The sequence below is a fragment of the Hirundo rustica genome, chromosome 2 (genome assembly GCF_015227805.2).
Source record: "Hirundo rustica isolate bHirRus1 chromosome 2, bHirRus1.pri.v3, whole genome shotgun sequence".
In the NCBI taxonomy this organism is placed as follows: domain Eukaryota; kingdom Metazoa; phylum Chordata; class Aves; order Passeriformes; family Hirundinidae; genus Hirundo; species Hirundo rustica.
Window position 1 is genome coordinate 40,538,675 of NC_053451.1, and position 19,234 is coordinate 40,557,908.

General features: G+C 34.7%; 1 protein-coding gene across 4 annotated transcripts in view; it reads left to right on the forward strand.

Moving 5' to 3' along the window:
• The window catches only part of CNTN5 (contactin 5), a 611,680-nt gene that overhangs the window by 477,066 nt on the left and 115,380 nt on the right, over positions 1–19,234 (forward strand). For all 4 annotated transcript variants that reach the window (XM_040056169.1, XM_040056168.1, XM_040056171.2 and 1 more), the window contains exons 10-13: positions 2,573–2,754; positions 9,894–10,030; positions 11,594–11,723; positions 13,831–13,981. In XM_040056169.1, the coding sequence (XP_039912103.1) occupies positions 2,573–2,754; positions 9,894–10,030; positions 11,594–11,723; positions 13,831–13,981 (600 nt within the window). The remainder of the gene's footprint in view (positions 1–2,572; positions 2,755–9,893; positions 10,031–11,593; positions 11,724–13,830; positions 13,982–19,234) is intronic.

Here is a 19,234-nt window from a genome sequence, read left to right on the forward strand (position 1 = left end):
TTCATGAGTAATAACTATCTTTTAAAAACCAAATGAAAGGAAAAGTAGTTACTGCGTCTCATTAAACTCTGAACAGATTTATATGGGACATTCTATGGATATCAATGGTTGATAGACGTTCCTGGAAAGCATCTGACAGAAGAATTTCATTATAGTCCTCAACATTTTCACCCTCATAATTATTCTGTAATAATTAAAGATATTTAACAAAGTTGCAAGATAGAAAGGCATAAGAAAATAAAGGGGTTTTTTCTAGCCTCCATAGGCATTCAGAGGTTTTCAAGATATATTATAATGTGAACCTGTGGGTTTGAAGGCACAGCTCAGGTCAGTGATGCATGGTAAAGAGAATTCATGTGGAGAGGAATTGAAATTACAGTAGTAGATGAAATATTTCAAAATACAACATCAATCTATACCAACTGAGAATAGAAAAAATAATCTACGCACTCCTATTTAAAATATTCTTGAAATACTAGGTGCTCGGATCTATTTTAAAATTCTGACATTACTCTTATTTGTACCTCCCCCCTTTCTCAAAATAAACATGTGATTTAGGGATATAATGAAATTCTTTCAATTATGAAAGCCTAAAGTATATAAAAGTATGTAAAATAACTTCTAATAGGAAGCAAACTTTATAAATTAGAACCATACAAGCTGTAGAAGAGTCCTTAAACCAAACCCACGGGACACCAAAATTTGAAATCAGTCATCAAGAAAGTAATTTAAAGTTAAAAATGAGAAAGCGTCTATGGTGACAAAGAGAGGAAAAAAAAAAAAAAAAAAGAGATCTTATGATCCACACCCATCACATGATCCACAAATGTCTATAAAAAGAAAAATATACACATAATTGGAGTGGTGGAAAGGAAATATATACATTTTTGGAGTGCTAGAAAGAAAAGAGACCAGCCTGCTTTGTTTAGCAAGAAGAAACAAACAACAACAACAACAAAAGTTCCATACATGTATTTCTTCTGTGGGGACAGTGATAAAAGATCATTTTGCAATAATAGCAAGATATTGTAGGGACCATGTCTCAGAGATTAATACATACACACACACACAATAAAGTTCATTTTGCCAGGTTAATTAATCAGTGCAGCAAACTGATAAGGGAAATCATTCTTATCTCTTTCTAGTATATTAAAATGAATTCCATGTGGGACTATATGTTGGTTTTGTAAGATAATGATGTTAGTAGACTTAGTGAAATTCAGTTTTATGTGGCACTCAGGAGTTAAAATTAGACAAATCTTCTGATAATCAATTACAGGTTTGGGAATTCTCTAAATCTCTATAAAGTACTAGAATTTGAATCATCTTGTCAGCAAGTTTGAGTCCAACTGCAGTAACTCACACCTTGATTCTAACTGGTTGAAGAAGTACCAGAACTTGCTTGTCACATACTTAATTTTTGTGTCTCAAATTGGATACCCTGAAATATTGAGAGAAAGAAGATATTCTTAATGAAACTTCAAAACTGAATTTAAATGAATTGCTGTCACGATTTGCTGACTTTCACTTGCTGTAAATGTATGAATTTAATCTAAATGAATTTGAATTTGAACTATTATGAAGTGCTTTTCCTCATTTAACTGCCACAAGGTCCTGTGTTTATATCTAAGCTTTGACTAGAAATAAATATAAAATATGTTTTTAAAAAAAGTTCCATTTTCTGATCTGGTGTCCTCCAAGCTTCTTGTGGAGTACCTGAAGCAGTTTTCAGCTCACAATCAAATATTTTTTTTAACTGTTCTCTGTTTTTTTTTTTTTTTTTTTCTTTCCTCATAAATTCCTGCCATATTTAGAAAAATATGTCTGTACCATAAGGCCCACAATGGTTGAGGAGTTTTTGAGCTAAAAATAAAATTTTATGAGTGCAAACATTATTTACTGCATTTCTTCCCTGAGTATGAATGCAAACGACCCAGGGTCCTCATAGACCTCTGTGGAACTGCAAGCTGCAGTGAAAAACCCTTCTGACCACAAGCAAGGTTATAAAGCTGTGAGATAGAAGCAGCTGTGCCATTAATACCTCTTCGCACATATCCAGTTTTGCAACTTGTAGAATATTGTAAAAAAAATGTCTCCATACCTTTGGTTGCTTAAGTTTACCCAAGAAGGAGTGGTATTGAAATTCCCCACCTAGACAGAGGTTTTCATTGATTGACCTGAACAGCAGTTTCATTGCAGGAAAATTGGGATGTTTTGAAATTTGCTAAATTTATCCACGTTTTGAAGTTTTTATTTTTGTTGACCTATAGAGTGGCAGCATTCAGGAGTAAATCATAGAATGCTAAAGAAACTCTGGAGAGAGTAATTTCAAGTGATTTATTTGATCTCAATAAAACAGCCTCCCTCATGGATGAAAGAGACACATTCCATGTAGCAATCCATTTATTAAGCATTCCCTATAGAAAGTGAACTATATCAACCATTATATGAACCTCAATTGTGATTATGTTTTATTGCTACTAAGATTATTAAGTGTTTCAAGTACCAGATAACAGAATCTATATCCTCAACAGTGGAAGAGTGTTAACATTAATTTTACTAAATATTTCAGCCCTGTTCCAACAATCTCTTGGAGGAAAGTTAATGGTCATAATCCAAGTAAAGCCCGCCTGAGAAAATCCCAAGCTGTGCTTGAAATACCTAATGTGCAGCTAGAGGACTCAGGAATGTATGAATGTAAGGCTGAAAACTCTCGTGGAAGAAATGTCTTCAGAGGACAGCTACAAGTATACAGTAAGTGTAACTGCACACAGTACTGAGCTGAAATCCTTTGTCCACAATTAAGGCTTTGGCTACACATGAAGGGTTCCAAGATTCAGTAGAAACAAGATACCTTGATATGCTGAGTATACATCATATACCAACAATGGTTTAGAATTAGGGTATATATTTTTTTTCCTTAGTATTTCATTAAAGTCTGAAATATAAGTAATGTTGACTTTACTTAAACACAATTTCACATAGGATTTCTTTGTTTGTATTTAATTAAAGAGTATAGTGATAATTTTAAAAGTCTGTTTCTTTAATTTGGATATAACATGCAGCTTAAACATGAATTATCTATCAGAAAACAATGCTGGAGACATTTTAGGATTATTATCTCACTTTTATTAACATTTTACCTGTGCAATGATTGGGTGCTAGGCTTTGTCAAGTTCATTGTACTGGAATGAGAGCTGAAGAAGGATTTGTTTTTTTTCCAGAAAATTCTCAATCATGCACAATTTCCAAAATTTCTGATTTTCACAAAGTGTTCAACATCTTCTAAGGTCTGAAAAACATTTTTGAGTGACCATAAAAGTAAGATCAAGTCACCCATGAGATTGAAAATAAAAAAAGGACCCTGAAAATACAAGCCTTTAACAAACCCCATGAATTATATGTTATACTGTTGCTGCATTCTAGAGTCTGGGAAAAAAAAAGCCTATGTAATACATACCATGAATACTTACAAGTGAAAGTTTAGTATATATCACGTCAGCTCGAGTCTCACTACGTTTAATCAGTTTAAGCCACAATACTTTCTGTCATTCCCAGAATGCTACAACCTTAAATACCTAGTAGAAAAGGTCTACTGAGGGAGGTTATGCAACAGATCTTTCAAACTGAATTGTTTTCTGTCTTTCAATGTCCCAGCCAGTGGAATTCCAAATGTTGCAATACCTAGATCCTCAAGGTAATGGATATGTTTAAGAAGTTTCTCCTCTTAATCAATTTTCTTTTTCATTTCCTGATTTCAGCCCATATGATGGGCTTCTTACTGCCTTCTCTCCATTACTAACTATACAGAGTTCTCTCTCTTTGTTACACACTTTCATTAAATAACTATAGACCAGTATAGTATATTCAGATTTTTTTCTACATATGTCAATATTTTCAGGTCCATAATCCATTTTTCTCTCTCCTCTGGCTTTCCAATGTCTTTATCTTAACTCAGTTGATTTTAGTGAGCATCAGCATATCCCTGGATCATGATTCTTTCCTTGCTTTTCATTCTCATCCACTGGGAGCCCAGGGCAGGTTTTTGTCTTCAATTTTTTTGTATATGCTGGAAAAATTATGTGATGATTAAGATGACAGTCTGTGCATTCAGTTTCAGATTTTCCATCTCGCACTTGCAGAAAAGGGTTTATGAGACTTTTGCTGAAAACAGCAGTCAAGGCCCAGCACTTACTCTATGTCTCCTATTATGACAATACCCCACAAATATTTCTCAAATTCTTACTATAAATTGCTTCCATAGAAGTATAGCAGCCCTTGCAAGGCAGCTGACAGGCAGGGGAATTCAGCAGCTGGTCTTTTTCTACAATGTTTCTTAAAATGCTAAAAATTCAGAATATTTAATTTGAGTTATAAGATGTATCCCAGCTCATACACTTCCTACCTGTTTTCTAGAGCTGTGAAACTACTGGATGCCAAAGCAGTGTAAAAAGGTGCTATAATTATCTCTGCTTCCCTCTTTCCAAGTTAAAAGAATATAAGAGGTGCTCTTCAAGAGAGAAGATAAGATGCTATAAAATGAAATTATTTCATCAAGAGCACCATGCAGATCAGTGGCATAAAATGACAGCAAACATGATATAGTGTTCTACACAACTCTTCATCTCTCATTAGCCTTTTGCTTTGAGCAGAATTAAACGTGGCACTCAAATCCATATTTACAATGTTAGTTTTGTCCTATTCTGTTTAGATAGAAATATGAATTTTTCATTCTTCACTATTGTCTAAATTATATTTTTAGAGTCTCTCCCTTTACAGGATAGAGCACAAATTTAGTTCATTGGTGTTTTTTGCAATAATATTAGGACAACTTTAAGACTTCAGGAAGAGAGTTCACTTCATTTTGTCTCATTCCTCTGCTAACAGACATGTGAGACTGGTACTTTGTTTCACCTATCTGCATCAGCAGGCAGCAAGGTCAGAACAGGTTACAGAGGGCTTTCAGGTGGGTAGTACCAGCAGTGACCTCCAATACAACAGGACAAGAAGCACAGACTTTACGAGCCCCCTACAAGTGCCTTTCCTTGACCTCGAGATAAAATACTTCCCATGGAGCCACTCTCAGCCTTCAATGCTCATGAAGACAGCACTGGTGGCTCACTGGCCTACAAACCTTGGCTACTCTTTCCAGAGGTTTCTACACAAAATTTAACCAAACGTAACTTCACAAAACCCTCAGCTTCCTTAGCTGACAGCTGATGTTGCAGGATTTGGGGCCATTATCTGAAACGGCCTGTTCTGCTGTACCTTTTGTTCATAACAACACTGACATCTTATTCCTCCAGGTGACAACAATTACTTTGGCTCAGAAATTCAGATGTAGGCCATCATTCATTACCAAGGGTTTCCTGTAAAATTTCAGAGCAGTTTGTAGGACCAGCTGTGTCATACCATGGTCTCAAAATTTGCATATCTCTGTAGAAACTCACTTGCTGTCTGTTTGGATCTTCTTCATCCTGTCAGTTGTGTCTGATCTGGGTCGCCATGGAGTATTTTGGAGAAAGCCCAGGACACCCAGTCTGCCTGTCTAGTCACATTTAATCACAAACTAGTGATTCTTCGCTTCTTAACCTGCTGCTGCAATCCAGACACACTATGACCGCCTGATGCAGCTGACAATTCGGATGTTGTTCAGAAAGCAGTGTTTCGGATGCTGACAACTTCACATTATTGTAGTCTCAGCACTTAGTGCAAATTCAGCTATAGGCAATAAAAACATAATTCTTAAGACACCAGGCATCCTCTTATGCATTGCAACATATTTTGATGTGGGAGATTAGGGACAGGCGGTCGGAAGATATCGCGTTGTACGGGCAGACAGAACCGCTCCCTCAACTCTTAGTTGGTTAGTGTCCTTGATAAGGTAAGCAATACCTAACCTGTAACGTAAGCAGATGGATGTGATGTAGCAAACAGAGGTTTTATAACTCCATGTAACCAGTTAATAAACGCCATTAGCCGTCCACCACGCTGGTGTCTGTGAGCTGGTGGTCCGAGCAGCTGGGTGTGGTTGCCGTGTCGTTCCTGAACCAGGTCGCTACGCCTCAGCGGAGGTAACATTTTGAGAGGCGTGAGTTTCCCCCAATTGATCTGTTCAGACTGTAAGTTTCCGTGAATTTTTTTTCAATCTCAAGTTGATTAATAGAAGAGAGCACAAAACTTAAAACATGAGTGGATAAATTTGCCATTAACCTTTCTGTTTCTCCTCAAATTCTAGCTAGCACCATTTTCCCAATGGTAAGCACTGGTATGTGCAATTTCTACTCCCCTCTCACTCTTAACTTTTTGGGTTTTTTTCTATGTTACCTACTCACTGCTGCCAGGATCAGCAGGGGGTGGTGATGTGATTATAAAAACACATTTTTGGCTGTTTTTCTTTTGGCTGTATCAGTTCCCTCATCCTGCACACAGCAGTGCCTTCCTGGCAGCTGGAGGGGAGAATTGCCATAACACAAGAGTGGAACAAGCATCTGACAACAGCAATATTCTGTAATGCAGTGTAACTGACCATACTAATTTTTAAATCTATTTTAATTACTCCCTTATAAAAACTGCATGGGAAAAAGTCCACTCCTGCCACTACAGGTTAGTCCCACACAGTAAAACTGGCAAGAGAAGATATTTTGTAGTCAAAATTGTACATTTAGTTTTAAATTTTCTGGCTTGACTTTCTCACTTATCTTTCTTGATATGCCTCTCCTACTTTACTCTTCCCAATTAATCTCATATACAGGAAAATAATTTTCTTTTTCATCCCAAACTCAATATTCATTCACATTTTAGGACATTATTTTAAGTCATTTGTCTATGTAAAATTTTGTTCTCATTTTTTCCTCAGACAAAATGCTGCTTAAAAGCTTGAGAAATAATCTAAATTTCACCCCAAAATCACCACAAAACTCTTCACTGGACAGATTTAAAAAGCAGTCAGACAGCTTGTTTTTTCCCAAGAAGAATGTTTTATTTATAAGACAAAAATTACTTGTTACTTCTGAAATCTGGTTAAATTTTCTAATTAAAATAAAGTGTGATTATGGAATGAAGTTTTCTTTGCATACACCTATATCAGGGTTATGTTAAGATACTTGTTAAAAAAAAAGACCCGAAAATGGTACATTGAATCAGAGGCTGTACATTCAGTTAAATGCTTCAACTTTAAAAGTACTGATAGGATTTTAGAACAAAAGTTATGATTTTATAGGGAGTGACCCTTGCTAATGAGCAGAGAGGGAATTGTCTGTGATAAAGTAGAGGAAGGACTACACAGAGGGAGAAACAGAAGCCAAAAAGTGATGAACAGTATTTTTCTCAGTCAAGCTTTTAGCTCTATTCCAGCTACATCTACCTAATGCTTTGCTACTTTATTCTCAAAGAGGTGGGAATCTTGCCTTCACTGATGGCAAGTTCAACAGCTTAAAAAAATGTGACTCCAAAGCCCATTTAGGCTACAAGGAAAAATAAAGTAGAAATACCTCAGCTAATGGAAAAAGGTCGTTCTGACCAATTGGTCATACCAGTGTGATTTGCAAGTGTGTAACTTGAAGAGAACCTGTGCCACAATTGTGTTAGCAAGACAGCCACAGAGAAAGGGGAGGGAGCAGCAGTTCTGAAAAGGACAGGTCTGCAGCCAGGCTTGGGGCAGCTTTGTTTCAGTGTAAAAACGTGCATACTCTTTTCTGGACACTGGGGTTCATGATGAGTGTCATAGTTTTAATTTGAAACCAGGCAGAAACACCAATTAATGTAGTGGTTTCACGTTCACTAAATTTTGGTCTTGGTACTTACTCTTTTTGTGGGAGAGAGACTAGGTAAAAACAAAGCAGGCTCAACCTTAAAATTAACAAATAGTTTATTAACATACACTAAAATAATAGAAAAAATAAACTTGGAAAAAAAAAACCTAAAATGGAATGAAATTTCAAAAACACTCTCCCTCCTGAGCTCAGATTCAACATAGAATTGTGAGATTATATATGTTTTTGGGTCAAATAGTAAAATTTACAGAACATCAAAATAATGAAAATAAGTAAATATAAATAGGAATGGTTTAGTTCCTCTTTGAAATTATTTGCATGATTTTATGGTACCACTGGCTGTCTTTTATGACTTTTTTGCTACACATTTAACTCTCTCATCTTCCAGAATCATATTAATGTAGTTATTTTCAAAGGAAATAGTTTCTTCCCAGCATGCTTCCTTTGTGCATATTGAAGCACTCATAATGAGAACAACAACTATACAATGAACTTGAATTATATTTTTAGGATAACAGAGAAGAAATAAGCAGGGACTCCCAAAGCCTTGTTTCTTCCCACAGATTTTTGTGGGACCCTTTGTTATAACTTTAGAAAGAAGAAATTCAGCACAGCAGAGCACATATAGAGAATCTCATGCATTGCCTTTGTAATAAGGAAGAATAAGGAGGCAGAGGTTTTTTGTCTTGGGTTTGGGAGTGCAGCTGGGTCAATCTCTCTGTGCTCCTCTACCAGAAAGGAAATGAGCGATTCTTCTAATATGTTTCCAGCTTCTGACAAATGTCTGGTCTGAGACTCTGGAGCAGACTATTCCCTGCTTAGGAATGATAGACACCTCGTTCACTTTCTTTATCACCTATGCACAAGATGTAAGCTTGAAGCAGTTAGTCACCTGTCATGCCTTTTCATATCTTCACACGCCTTTGATTGATGACCTGTCAAATGCTAGCTAGATTCAAAGATTTATTTTTAAACTCAATTCCCCATGTTTAAGTACATTATCAATTATCTGTCATTTGAAGCAGAGACTTTGTTATGACAGATCTGGACTTCAGTTCCCACCATGCAGAATTTTACATCCCTTTAGCAATGCCTTTTAACTACTTATTCTATAGGATTTGGAAAAACAACAAACAACAACAACAACAAAAATCTCAAACTAGCATTTTATATCCTTAAGTTAATTATTGTCATCGCCCTCTGTGTTAAATAAAGTGATATGGCTACAATATGAATACCCAAAAGCTAGCTTTTAAGCATGGTTTTAATTTCTGCATATCAATGCTCAGTTTCTCACTGAGTCATATAATGTTTTCCAAATTATAATATCCTATAAATAGCTATCTGATTGACTGCCACATTAAAGTTCTACTTCCCTGAGAAAAAATTCCCCTGTTTTTTGATGAATTATTTCATGAAAGCTAGGTACTAGTGACCACATGTACAGCTATCAGTTGTCTGCCTTTAAAAAAAGACTGGTTTAAGATTGATTTACTGTGTAATTTATGTTCCTGATGAATGCTGGAAATCCCATGGCTTCTGTGCTTAAAAATATTAAAAGCATTTTCTCCCTTGAAATAGGAATTAAAATTAGGACATTTTAACAAAAATATGTGAAAAAAGCTTACCAAATTCCCAGTCATTCCCTGGCTAAATAAATTATTTCCTTGCAAACTGAGAAAACTACATGAAACACTGCCTATGACAATTAACCTCCTTACCATAAGTCAAACATCTTAGGTCTTGTTAATTATTAAATGTTTAATTGTGACTACCAGATATTTGTCTTACATTCAGAAATAATGAACTCAATATTATATAGTACTGCAGTTTAATCCATTGGATTTTATTAAATCAGGCAGGTTTCTTTTCTTGGTCATGTTACTGCTCACTACACAGTACCATTACAGCAGTTCCTTTAAAGTTTGAAGTTTGTCAATTTTATTACTGTCTCTTTTGGTTTAGGCCTTTTTCTTTTAATGTACTTTGTTCTGAGAGCAAGGTAAGTCTTGTAAAGGCCATTAATTTAAGTTTTTTAATTGATTAGATCTTTGCACATCATCTAGAGTCTTACCACTTTGTACCCTGGGACTCTAACATGGCGCTTTTTTCTTGCAGCCTATCCCCACTGGATGGAGAAACTTAATGATACACAGTTAGACAGTGGAGATCAGCTCCGATGGGAATGCAAAGCCACTGGAAAGCCAAGGCCCACATATCGCTGGCTGAAAAATGGAATTCCTCTCTGGCCACAGGTACACTAGACAAAGAGTCACCTACATGTGGGATGCTTCTCCTTTCATTCAGATAGAGTCAGTTAAAGGAAGTACTGAAAATTCTTCAGGAATTGTTGTTTGTTTAATGCAAAAAGTATGATGGCCATCACATTTTCAACTCAGTTTGTTCTCTGCAAGTAACAGAGCTCATCATGAAGACATTAAAATGGTTCATGTAAGACTCCTAGAATGTAATGTGTTTTACTAAAATATTCTGATATTGCTGTTTCCCCCACGAGATATATTTTAGAATTAGACATAAATAAAATTCCCACCCCCCCCCCAAAAAAAAAAAAAAAAAAAACACTGATGGTATGTTTTGTTTTTTATTTCACTTTTCTCTTTCTCTCACTGAATCATCAAAGTATCATCCCACGTCATGTGGGTTTTTTGCCTAATACATTTCCATTTTATAGTCTCAAATTATTTAGAGTAAAGAAAAGTTTTGTAAATTTACTTAATCTATTTTTTCAGATTAAAATAACGCTTGATTCTGGGAGAAAATGCCTATATTTGCAAATGAACTCACAGAATGGATTTATGAATATAAAAGATGTAATGTCTTCCTTTTCAACAAATGTCTCTTCTATCTTTCTGTGAATGTCAACCAATTATGCAAACAACCAGAAAAGAAACATAAAAACAGTTTACATTTGAAGCTGCGAGGCACTGAAAATAAGGTTACTCTATTCATTTCTGCCTTTTTAGATGGAGCTATTAGTGCTGAAATTGAAGCAATTTAAATATCTCTACTTTTCTGGTTCTCTGATTTTCCAAACCATTAGTTTCTCCAGGCTCTGAAATTTCAAAATAAATTTTACTTTGAGCTGGGTGAGGGCTTCGAACAAACTGAATTTTTTATCATAATTTCCTCTGCATTCCCAAACAATTTATGCCTTATCAATTTTAACTGACAGCAACTGTTATAATGAAACTTAGAGTTGTTTTATAGAAGTTCAAATTATTCATATATAACTTCACGAAATACTCACTTCCATAAACAGCTATTGATGTCCTTTCTCTTCCAGTTGTGGTAATTATTTTCCACTAGTGGGCCTATCAAATAAGAAAATTTTACTAATAATGAAAGCAATTGGATCCTTTCATTCTTACTTATGCAAGACATCTTTCATGTCTGCTTTTATGAAAATAACACCATGACTGAGACCAAAAATTTGCTACATATTTGAAGATCATCAGATATATTACATCCACAAATTATTTTTTACCCCTTTAAAGTTCCCGGGATGAGCTGCTTCCGAAAATCATGTAAGGGTGACAGCAAAACCACAAGCAAACAGAAAAAATTAATCTTTGAATGTAGTGAAATTACTCTGAAAATATTTACTGTGAAATATTTTTGGGCTTTTTTTTCTTGTAATCTCTTTTATAACAAAAAATTTAAGCCCAAGGAAACTTGTTGCTCAGTTTCATTTTAGGTCCTTTTTTGTTGCTTCACCTTAAACTAACAGCACAACAATTTTCCAGTGCCTTTTTGTTTTTACAGAATAATTTTAATTTTTTTTTTAAATTCTATTACAGAGCAGGATTGAGATGATTAATGGTGTTCTGATGATCCACAGCGTGAATGTCTCAGATGCTGGAATGTATCAGTGCTTAGCAGAAAATAAGTATGGTACGATTTATGCCAATGCTGAGCTGAAGATTTTGGGTGAGTATTGGAAAAAAATAAGTTGTTCTTTTTTCCCCTTTGGAGAATTTTTTTTTTTTTTTTCCTTAGACTGCTGTGACAAGGAACAGCTTCTGACAGTCCAAACAGCAGAGCAGATAAAAATAGTTTATTTTTATTCTTGTTACTTAGGTGTGGGTGAGTCCTTTGTTGCCCCAGAGAGAATAAGGCCTTCTGTTAACCAAAAATTTTCATTCATACATAACTGACTCAGTAACATTTTGTGAATATTTCTCCTATAACGCTATTTTAGTTCAAATAAATGGAAAAATATTTTTTACTCCCTCAAACTTATGTGCAGGAGATGAAATTTAGAGAAAATAAATACATTTTAATCTCTTTTAAAATTAACTTATTATCTACTTTGGCCTTTATTCAAGGGTAATTAGGCATGATTTTAATTTCAAAACACTTCTTATCAGATCAAAAAAACTGATTGAATAATATAAATTACATACTTGGGTGAATATCCTCCACAGAAAAGAAAATACACTACGTAGTGTTACCTGGAAGTATGATGAAAATGTCATCATCCAAAAGCTGAAGCAGGCAGTTAATGAAGAAAAACTTGAAGAACTTTGCAACACTCTTAATTTTCCTAAAAGCAAACTGTAACAACATGCAATGGAACAACAGTGATAAGTGCCCTTCCACAGGATTGAGATCCTTTATTAGGGTATGATGTAGCAGGAAGAAAATTGTCCACCAAAGTCGTTTAATGGCCGTATCAGAGATTAGACCTGCACATGAGAATCGTTCCTATAAACTCCCAGTCAACTGAGTAACAAAGCTATAATTGCAGAAATATACTGTATTTCAGCTAACATTTGGCTCTTTTGGGGAACAACATTTCTAGTACATTTCAGCTATATCCTAGCTGGCCAACAATAGAATTTCACTGATAAGTCTTAAAATAATTTCTTTATAGCCATAAAGTTAAAAGCCAAGACCAGCACTATTGTTCCCTTTTCATCACCTTTTTTGGTGATGAATTTGTAATTCACTCAGCAAACCTATTGGCTACAGCATTCTTTTGCTCATTTTCCTTGCATCTGTTATAAAATAGGTATACCTAGTATTTCAGGTAGTTGCACACCTTCTTTGATGTTTTTAAATATCAGAATTAGACCATGTCTATTGCTGCAGTAAAATTAGCTTTTCATTTTCTCACTTGTAAGATTGTACCCCTGTTAAATTTCAACCATAATATTGTATTAAAGAAGCAGTTGTGTTTAATTTTCTGCCTTACCAAAGGGAAAAGAACAGAATAAATTGTCCATATAAATATCTCTGGTATGAGGATTAACTGAAATAATGGTAGGAAATTCCTACATAATTGAGGCAATGAAGTGTAATGTCCCGGTTGGTGCAGCTGAGATAGGGGCCTTTGGCTTTGCAAAAGTACTTCAAGAAAAGCACAATCAAATGAGATTACTTGAGAACTAATGTCCTTTCTCGGTATAAAATTACAGTAATTAGTGTCAATTTTTAATGCATTTATTAGCTTAGCTTTTGTTTGTAAACAATGGGACTTCTTAAAAAGTTAAGTACTAAGAACAAGACATGATTAAATATTTTTATTAAGAAGTTCTCATATTTAAATTCCCAGTATTCAGACAACTACAAGAAATGAAAGCCGTAACATTTCTCTAACAGTAATATTTGTTGTATGCATTAACTCTAGAGACTGCATTTTGGATAGCTGTGGAATTAAAACGTTGTTTCATTTTGAACTATTTACCTCTAACTAGATTTTGATTTTAAAAATGATGAGAAAAGTGTATTTAAAACATTTGTATCATTTAATTTCTGAAGTTGTTTGATTTCACAAGTAATTTTACTCTAATCTGCTGATGTGAAAGATTTCTCAATAATCTGCAGCTGGATTAAATTATAAACCTACCATATAATCCTGGCTGCTGATTTCAGGCGTTTTGTAAAATTTCAACTTTTACACAATAATTTCAAAGAGAAACATGGAAATTCTATTTCCAAAACCAAACCTATTTTTCTAACCTTCTATTAGAACAGAAGGAAACAGAAGGCTCTGATTGTTCTCGGTAGAGTTAACATACTTCTTTTTTAACAGCTTCAGCTCCCACCTTTCCACTCAATCAAATGAGGAAAACAATAATTGTTACCAAGGGCCAAGAAGTTGTCATTGAGTGCAAGCCACAAGCCTCTCCAAAGCCAACTATCACCTGGAAGAAAGGCGACAAGGCTTTAAGGGAGAATAAGAGGTCAGAAGTCTGTTCGGTAAACTAAATATTGTGTTTGCATGTTGGATTCTGTGATTTGATATGAAAATGCAGCAAGTGGCAAGAACATGCTGAACATTAGCCTGGATATGGCATAATTATTTTGTCAAGCTGATTTGTTTGACAGTAGTGACTTTATACTTTCCACAATATTGAAATGAAAAATCTTAATATCATTCAGGGATGCAGAGAGATTAAAAGGTCTTGCTACTTTGTGAGGGTTTGTCTCTATTTTCTGTTACTAATTTCAAAAGCCTTTCAATTATTCTGTAGCAGTACAACAAATTTATTATATGTGAGTATCAAAAGTACAGATGCTGATGTATTCAGGAACACATAAAATATAAAATGTGGTTATTCATTTGAAATAATTTTAATAAGGCAGATTTACAGCTTGATCACAATGGAAGTCTATGTAAGAGTAGCTTTACAATGATTCAGAGAAGGAAAATATAATTCCATTATAAGATTTAATTATACTGGTACTTTCTGTACTCAGCAGCACACCCGTTTAACAGATTGTGCTTGATTAAATAAGTTCTGTCCAGCTTTGTATGATAAAAGTAGTTTAAGCACTGCAGGTAAAATGCCAGATCTAATTGCACTTTACAAGATTGCTTATCTGTACACTAGAATAGTTTTTTCCACTCTGCACATGGTCTTTAAGTACAAAGAGCAATCTTTTCCTCTTTCTGGTAATGTGGCATGTGAATGAACCATTTAAAATGACTTGTGTAGTATTAATCAGAAAGATAAAAGTGAGCCCCTCTTTTGTTGAATGTTTGCCGCACTGAGGGAAGCAGTAGAGTGCATCTGTCCTCATTAACTGCAAAAGCTATTTTGTTGAAGTGTGCTGTATTTTCATTTCATGACATTTGTTCTGTTCTGAGAAGGAAAAAATGGGTAACTTCTTGTACCATATTGAATTATTTTGTTGAGGGGGAGAGAGCAAAACAGCATTATAGACAACATTTTACTAACAGGAGTCAGTTGTATTGTTTGTATTGACAGTATGACAGATTCATATTACAAAGGGGCAGAAAATATAAAATATTGTGACACTGATGTCTCTATGCTCTACCTACACAGTTGATCCTTTTCACTACACGACCTTTTCCTCTGATCTCCAAAAAACTCACTATGGTTTCTCTGATCACCGCGTGTAAATCACATTTTAATCCAAGACCAGTAAAGCATTTTTGTAATTACTTCGTATCTGTCCAAACATAGCCTAACTCTGAAGTTAAAATCTTACAAAAATAGATCTGGAGTTTTTTTTTTTTTTTTTTTGTACTTGTAGCGTTTGATACTTGCTTGTCTTGACAGAGGCTGGAACGGGAAATGGTGAAACATGGAAAATGAAAAGCTGGTTGAACTAAAACAGATATTTGAAAAAAGAGGGTTAAATTCAACTTCAATTTTTAGTCATCTGTTCAAGGATTGTCTTGTGTCATTCAGAGTAGTTTCCCTGTATCTACTGTTTATAGAGGGGTGTGCATGAGAGGAATATCTGTTTCAAGGGAATTCAGTTCTGCCTCTGTATGGTATACTTTAAATAAAAATAATGGAGTCCCTTTGAAGAGAATGTGAGGAAGCTTACTGTGATTTGTGAAAGGAAGTGCAAAGCAATGAAGATAGTATGTGTCTTTCCATGCCTTGAACACTCTGAGAAGGAAGGAACTCTGTTAAACATGTTAAAAAGGAATAAGATGACATAGTAAACATATCAGTATACTTTAAAAATGGGCTTTCTTCATTGTCTGTTGAAAATAATCCCAGGAAAAAAAAACAAACCAAAAAACAATTAGGAACTGTCATCTGACGAGTTTACATGGACTATTAAGTCCTTAGAGATTAAAAAATAATAATTAATTTCAAAAATAGCAAAAAAAGAGCAACAGTCTGGTTAAGAAATAAAGAAGGGCAAGGATAGAACAGCATAATAGGTTTTTTTGGGTTTTTTTTTTTCTGTCGCAGCTTTTTTTCTCTGAGAAAATGCATGTATCAAGTGCACTTTGTATTTAAGTTTCATGGAATCTGTGAGCCCAGAAAAGGAATCTGATCCTTTTAGCAACATTAATAAAAAAGACAGCTTCCCCTCTACAGCAAAGAAAAAATTTCACTTGATCAGTGGGTCTGCTATTATCTATTTCATGTCTTCCAAACTCTCTTGCCACTTAGGTGATTTTTATGCAACAAAAGCTTGTTGACAGAAATACCTCTGGCTACGTTTCCTTGGGTAACTGAAGAGAAGGTTGATTTTTCCTATGGAACTCATGGCTGAGTACAGTTCTCACTGCAGTCAGACCTTGACTCAAGCTCCTGGAATTTGATGCAGTCCAAAAGCCTCAAATGTTTCAGATTCATTGGAAAGCCATGCACTTGGGAACATAAATGTGGAAAGCATTCACTAGCCTCATTTCTTTTTTGCCTTTGAAAAAATATCCAATTAAAAGCCTTCATATTCATAATATAGCTATGATAGGCTTGATCTCCAGAAATCATTTTGAGCAGCCAGGTAATTTGATTCCTATTGGAAAGCATCTGCATATTGTAACAGGTTTTCTCAACTGAGTTCCAAATGAGTGGCAAGTCTATAAGATAGGTCCAAAAAAATTAGGATATTCAGTTATGTCAGCTATTATATGTCAGTTATTTACTGACAAAAACAAGGCTCCAAGTTTTACTATCTCAAAATATATTAAATCTGATAAAATTACTCCTGTAGAAAGATGGCTATTTAATAAAGTTTACAAGGTGTTTACAATTCATTCTATTGACCAGAGAAAAAGATCAAGAATGGATGCAAAAGAAATTAAACAAAATAGATTATATTGGAGATCTTCCATGCAGAAGATTAGACCTTCCAAAGATCAAGGCGTAATCTGTGAATCTTACTGATACAAGACATTTAATGATCAGCATTTGAACAGAATTCAAGTCTCTTTCATGTATCATTACCTCAGTGAGTCATTAATACATTCAATCAAAGATAATTTTATCAAGAATTTCACCTAGCACTTAAAAGAAGGGAATTTTTATACTTGTGTTTTGGAATTAGAATACAGTGAACCACAACACCAATGTCAGTGGTGTAGGTAGAGAACATATTTAAGCTGCATATTTTCATTAATCACCTCACAATAATTAAAATTCATAACTATCTTTACTAGTCACTTGTCTCTGTACTCTGTTGTCTCATAGGTAGATGATTGTGTGTCATTTATGCCAGGCTCTGATAATGTATGCTCTGTTTATTGACTTGAACAATATTTTGATCCATAAGAATTTGTAAAGAACTTTGGAATCTTTTAGTTCATAAGTAGTTTTGGTTTTATAGGAAAGGGGATTATAGTGGGATCAAAGTCTGAATAAAAAGTATTTGCTTTGATTTTCAGTAAACAGTTTGGTTGGAAATTTGCTTCAGAACCTTAATAGGAAGAACTAGGCCCTCAGGCAAGAGTTCACTGACCAATAAATATTTTTGTGAAGTTTCTGAAATATTTCTATCAGATACTTCCTAAAGTGTTGCCAAACCATCACTCACTACTTTAGCATCAGCTTCTAAATAAGACCAAGACCCAGCCCATTCAGATCACAGTCATCCAGAAGCCTGTATATATCTAAACACTTTTTAACTTACATATCAAACTAAAAGAAAGCAACAAAAGTGATGTTTTGTAGACCATAAATGTTATAATGCACACTTAGAATGGACTGGAATTTGGTGTCAGTTGCATCAATATAAATCATGAGTTCTACTTACAAAGTCAATGAGTAAATTCTGGCCAAACATTGCATTTTTTCAGTTCCTGTGTTAAGGCATTAGGTATTTTATAATGATTTATGACAGCATCAATGTGAGCCATTACTTCATGAGCTGTAGTCTTTCTCTTCACTTTTTTAAAGGCACCTTCTTTTCTTGTCTACATTGCCTTGTAGTGGTGACTACAGCTGACGTTTAAACAGATACACCCAAGGAGTTAAAAGTGTTGAAAAGTCCTATAAGTCCTTGTTCATTGGGTTTTGTCCTTTCTCTTACAACTAAAACATTCTCCTCATTAAACTTATATTAAATTTTTACTCTTGCTCATTATTTTCATTACATATCCATTAATTACAGTTAAAATAAAATAATTTGAAAGCACTCTAGCAGTGAAAATGTTCTCTTTAGTACCTATTTTTTCTTCTTTGTTAAGACAACAAAGTAATAAAAATAATATTAATTTTAAAAGCATGGTTTAACCAAAAAAATGTGTCACCAAGGAAGAAAGTACAGCTTAACCAAGCAATGGGTTACTGAGGGAGCAGACTTTTCTACTCTCAATTCTCTGCTACTTTATTTTGCTTTTGTTCTTTTCTTTTTGAAGCTTCTCAAATTATAATGTATTTTTAATCATTGTTTCACACCATAATCTGTGTGTAGATTAATATTTCATCTTAAAATATATATATAACAATGACCTAATACTTATGTATTTATTGATAATGTAGCTCTGTGTTTATGGATCTTTTGCTTTCCATATGGCGCAGTGGCACAGTCTAAGCTTTCTCCTTCACCTCACAGACCAAGCTGTGCAGAAAAACATTAACAGTCCCTGAAGGTCAGATTCACCACAGATCACCAAGAGCAGAACAGTGCCAGTCTCTCTGTGGCCACTGTGTAATTGTTCATATTGATCCACCTATGTCCCAGATTAGCTTTTGTTGAAGACCTAAATACACTAAGCATTTCTGTGGGGAAAAGCAGTGGTAGCAAAAGTCCACCTGCTACTTCAAATCAGTCACTTTTCCTATGGAGCAATTAACTTCCTGTGTTCCACTTCTATTTCAAGGAATTCTGGATACAAGATGAGAAAACTTGATATGTTAAGCAGCAGAGGGCAATTTAGGTATTTTGAAAGTAGTAGGTTGAGATTGGCCAGGACACAATCTTCAACATCCTTATCCTTGCAATACACAATCACAGTGGTAATTTTATTGCATGCAAGTAGGTAAAAACCTTTTTCCTTTTTTTCTGAATGATATATAAGAATTACAGAACAGCAGTGAGTGGCATGGAGCTCTGGATAGCACCTGGTGCACTCCCAGGATCAGAGCAGTGTCAGCTGGAACAGATTGCTTAATGTCGTGTCTAGTCAGGTTTTGAATAACTCCAAGGAAGGAAACACTGCAGCCTGTCTGGGAAATTTATTCCTACTACAGTTAAGCACCCCTACAGTAAAACAAAACAAA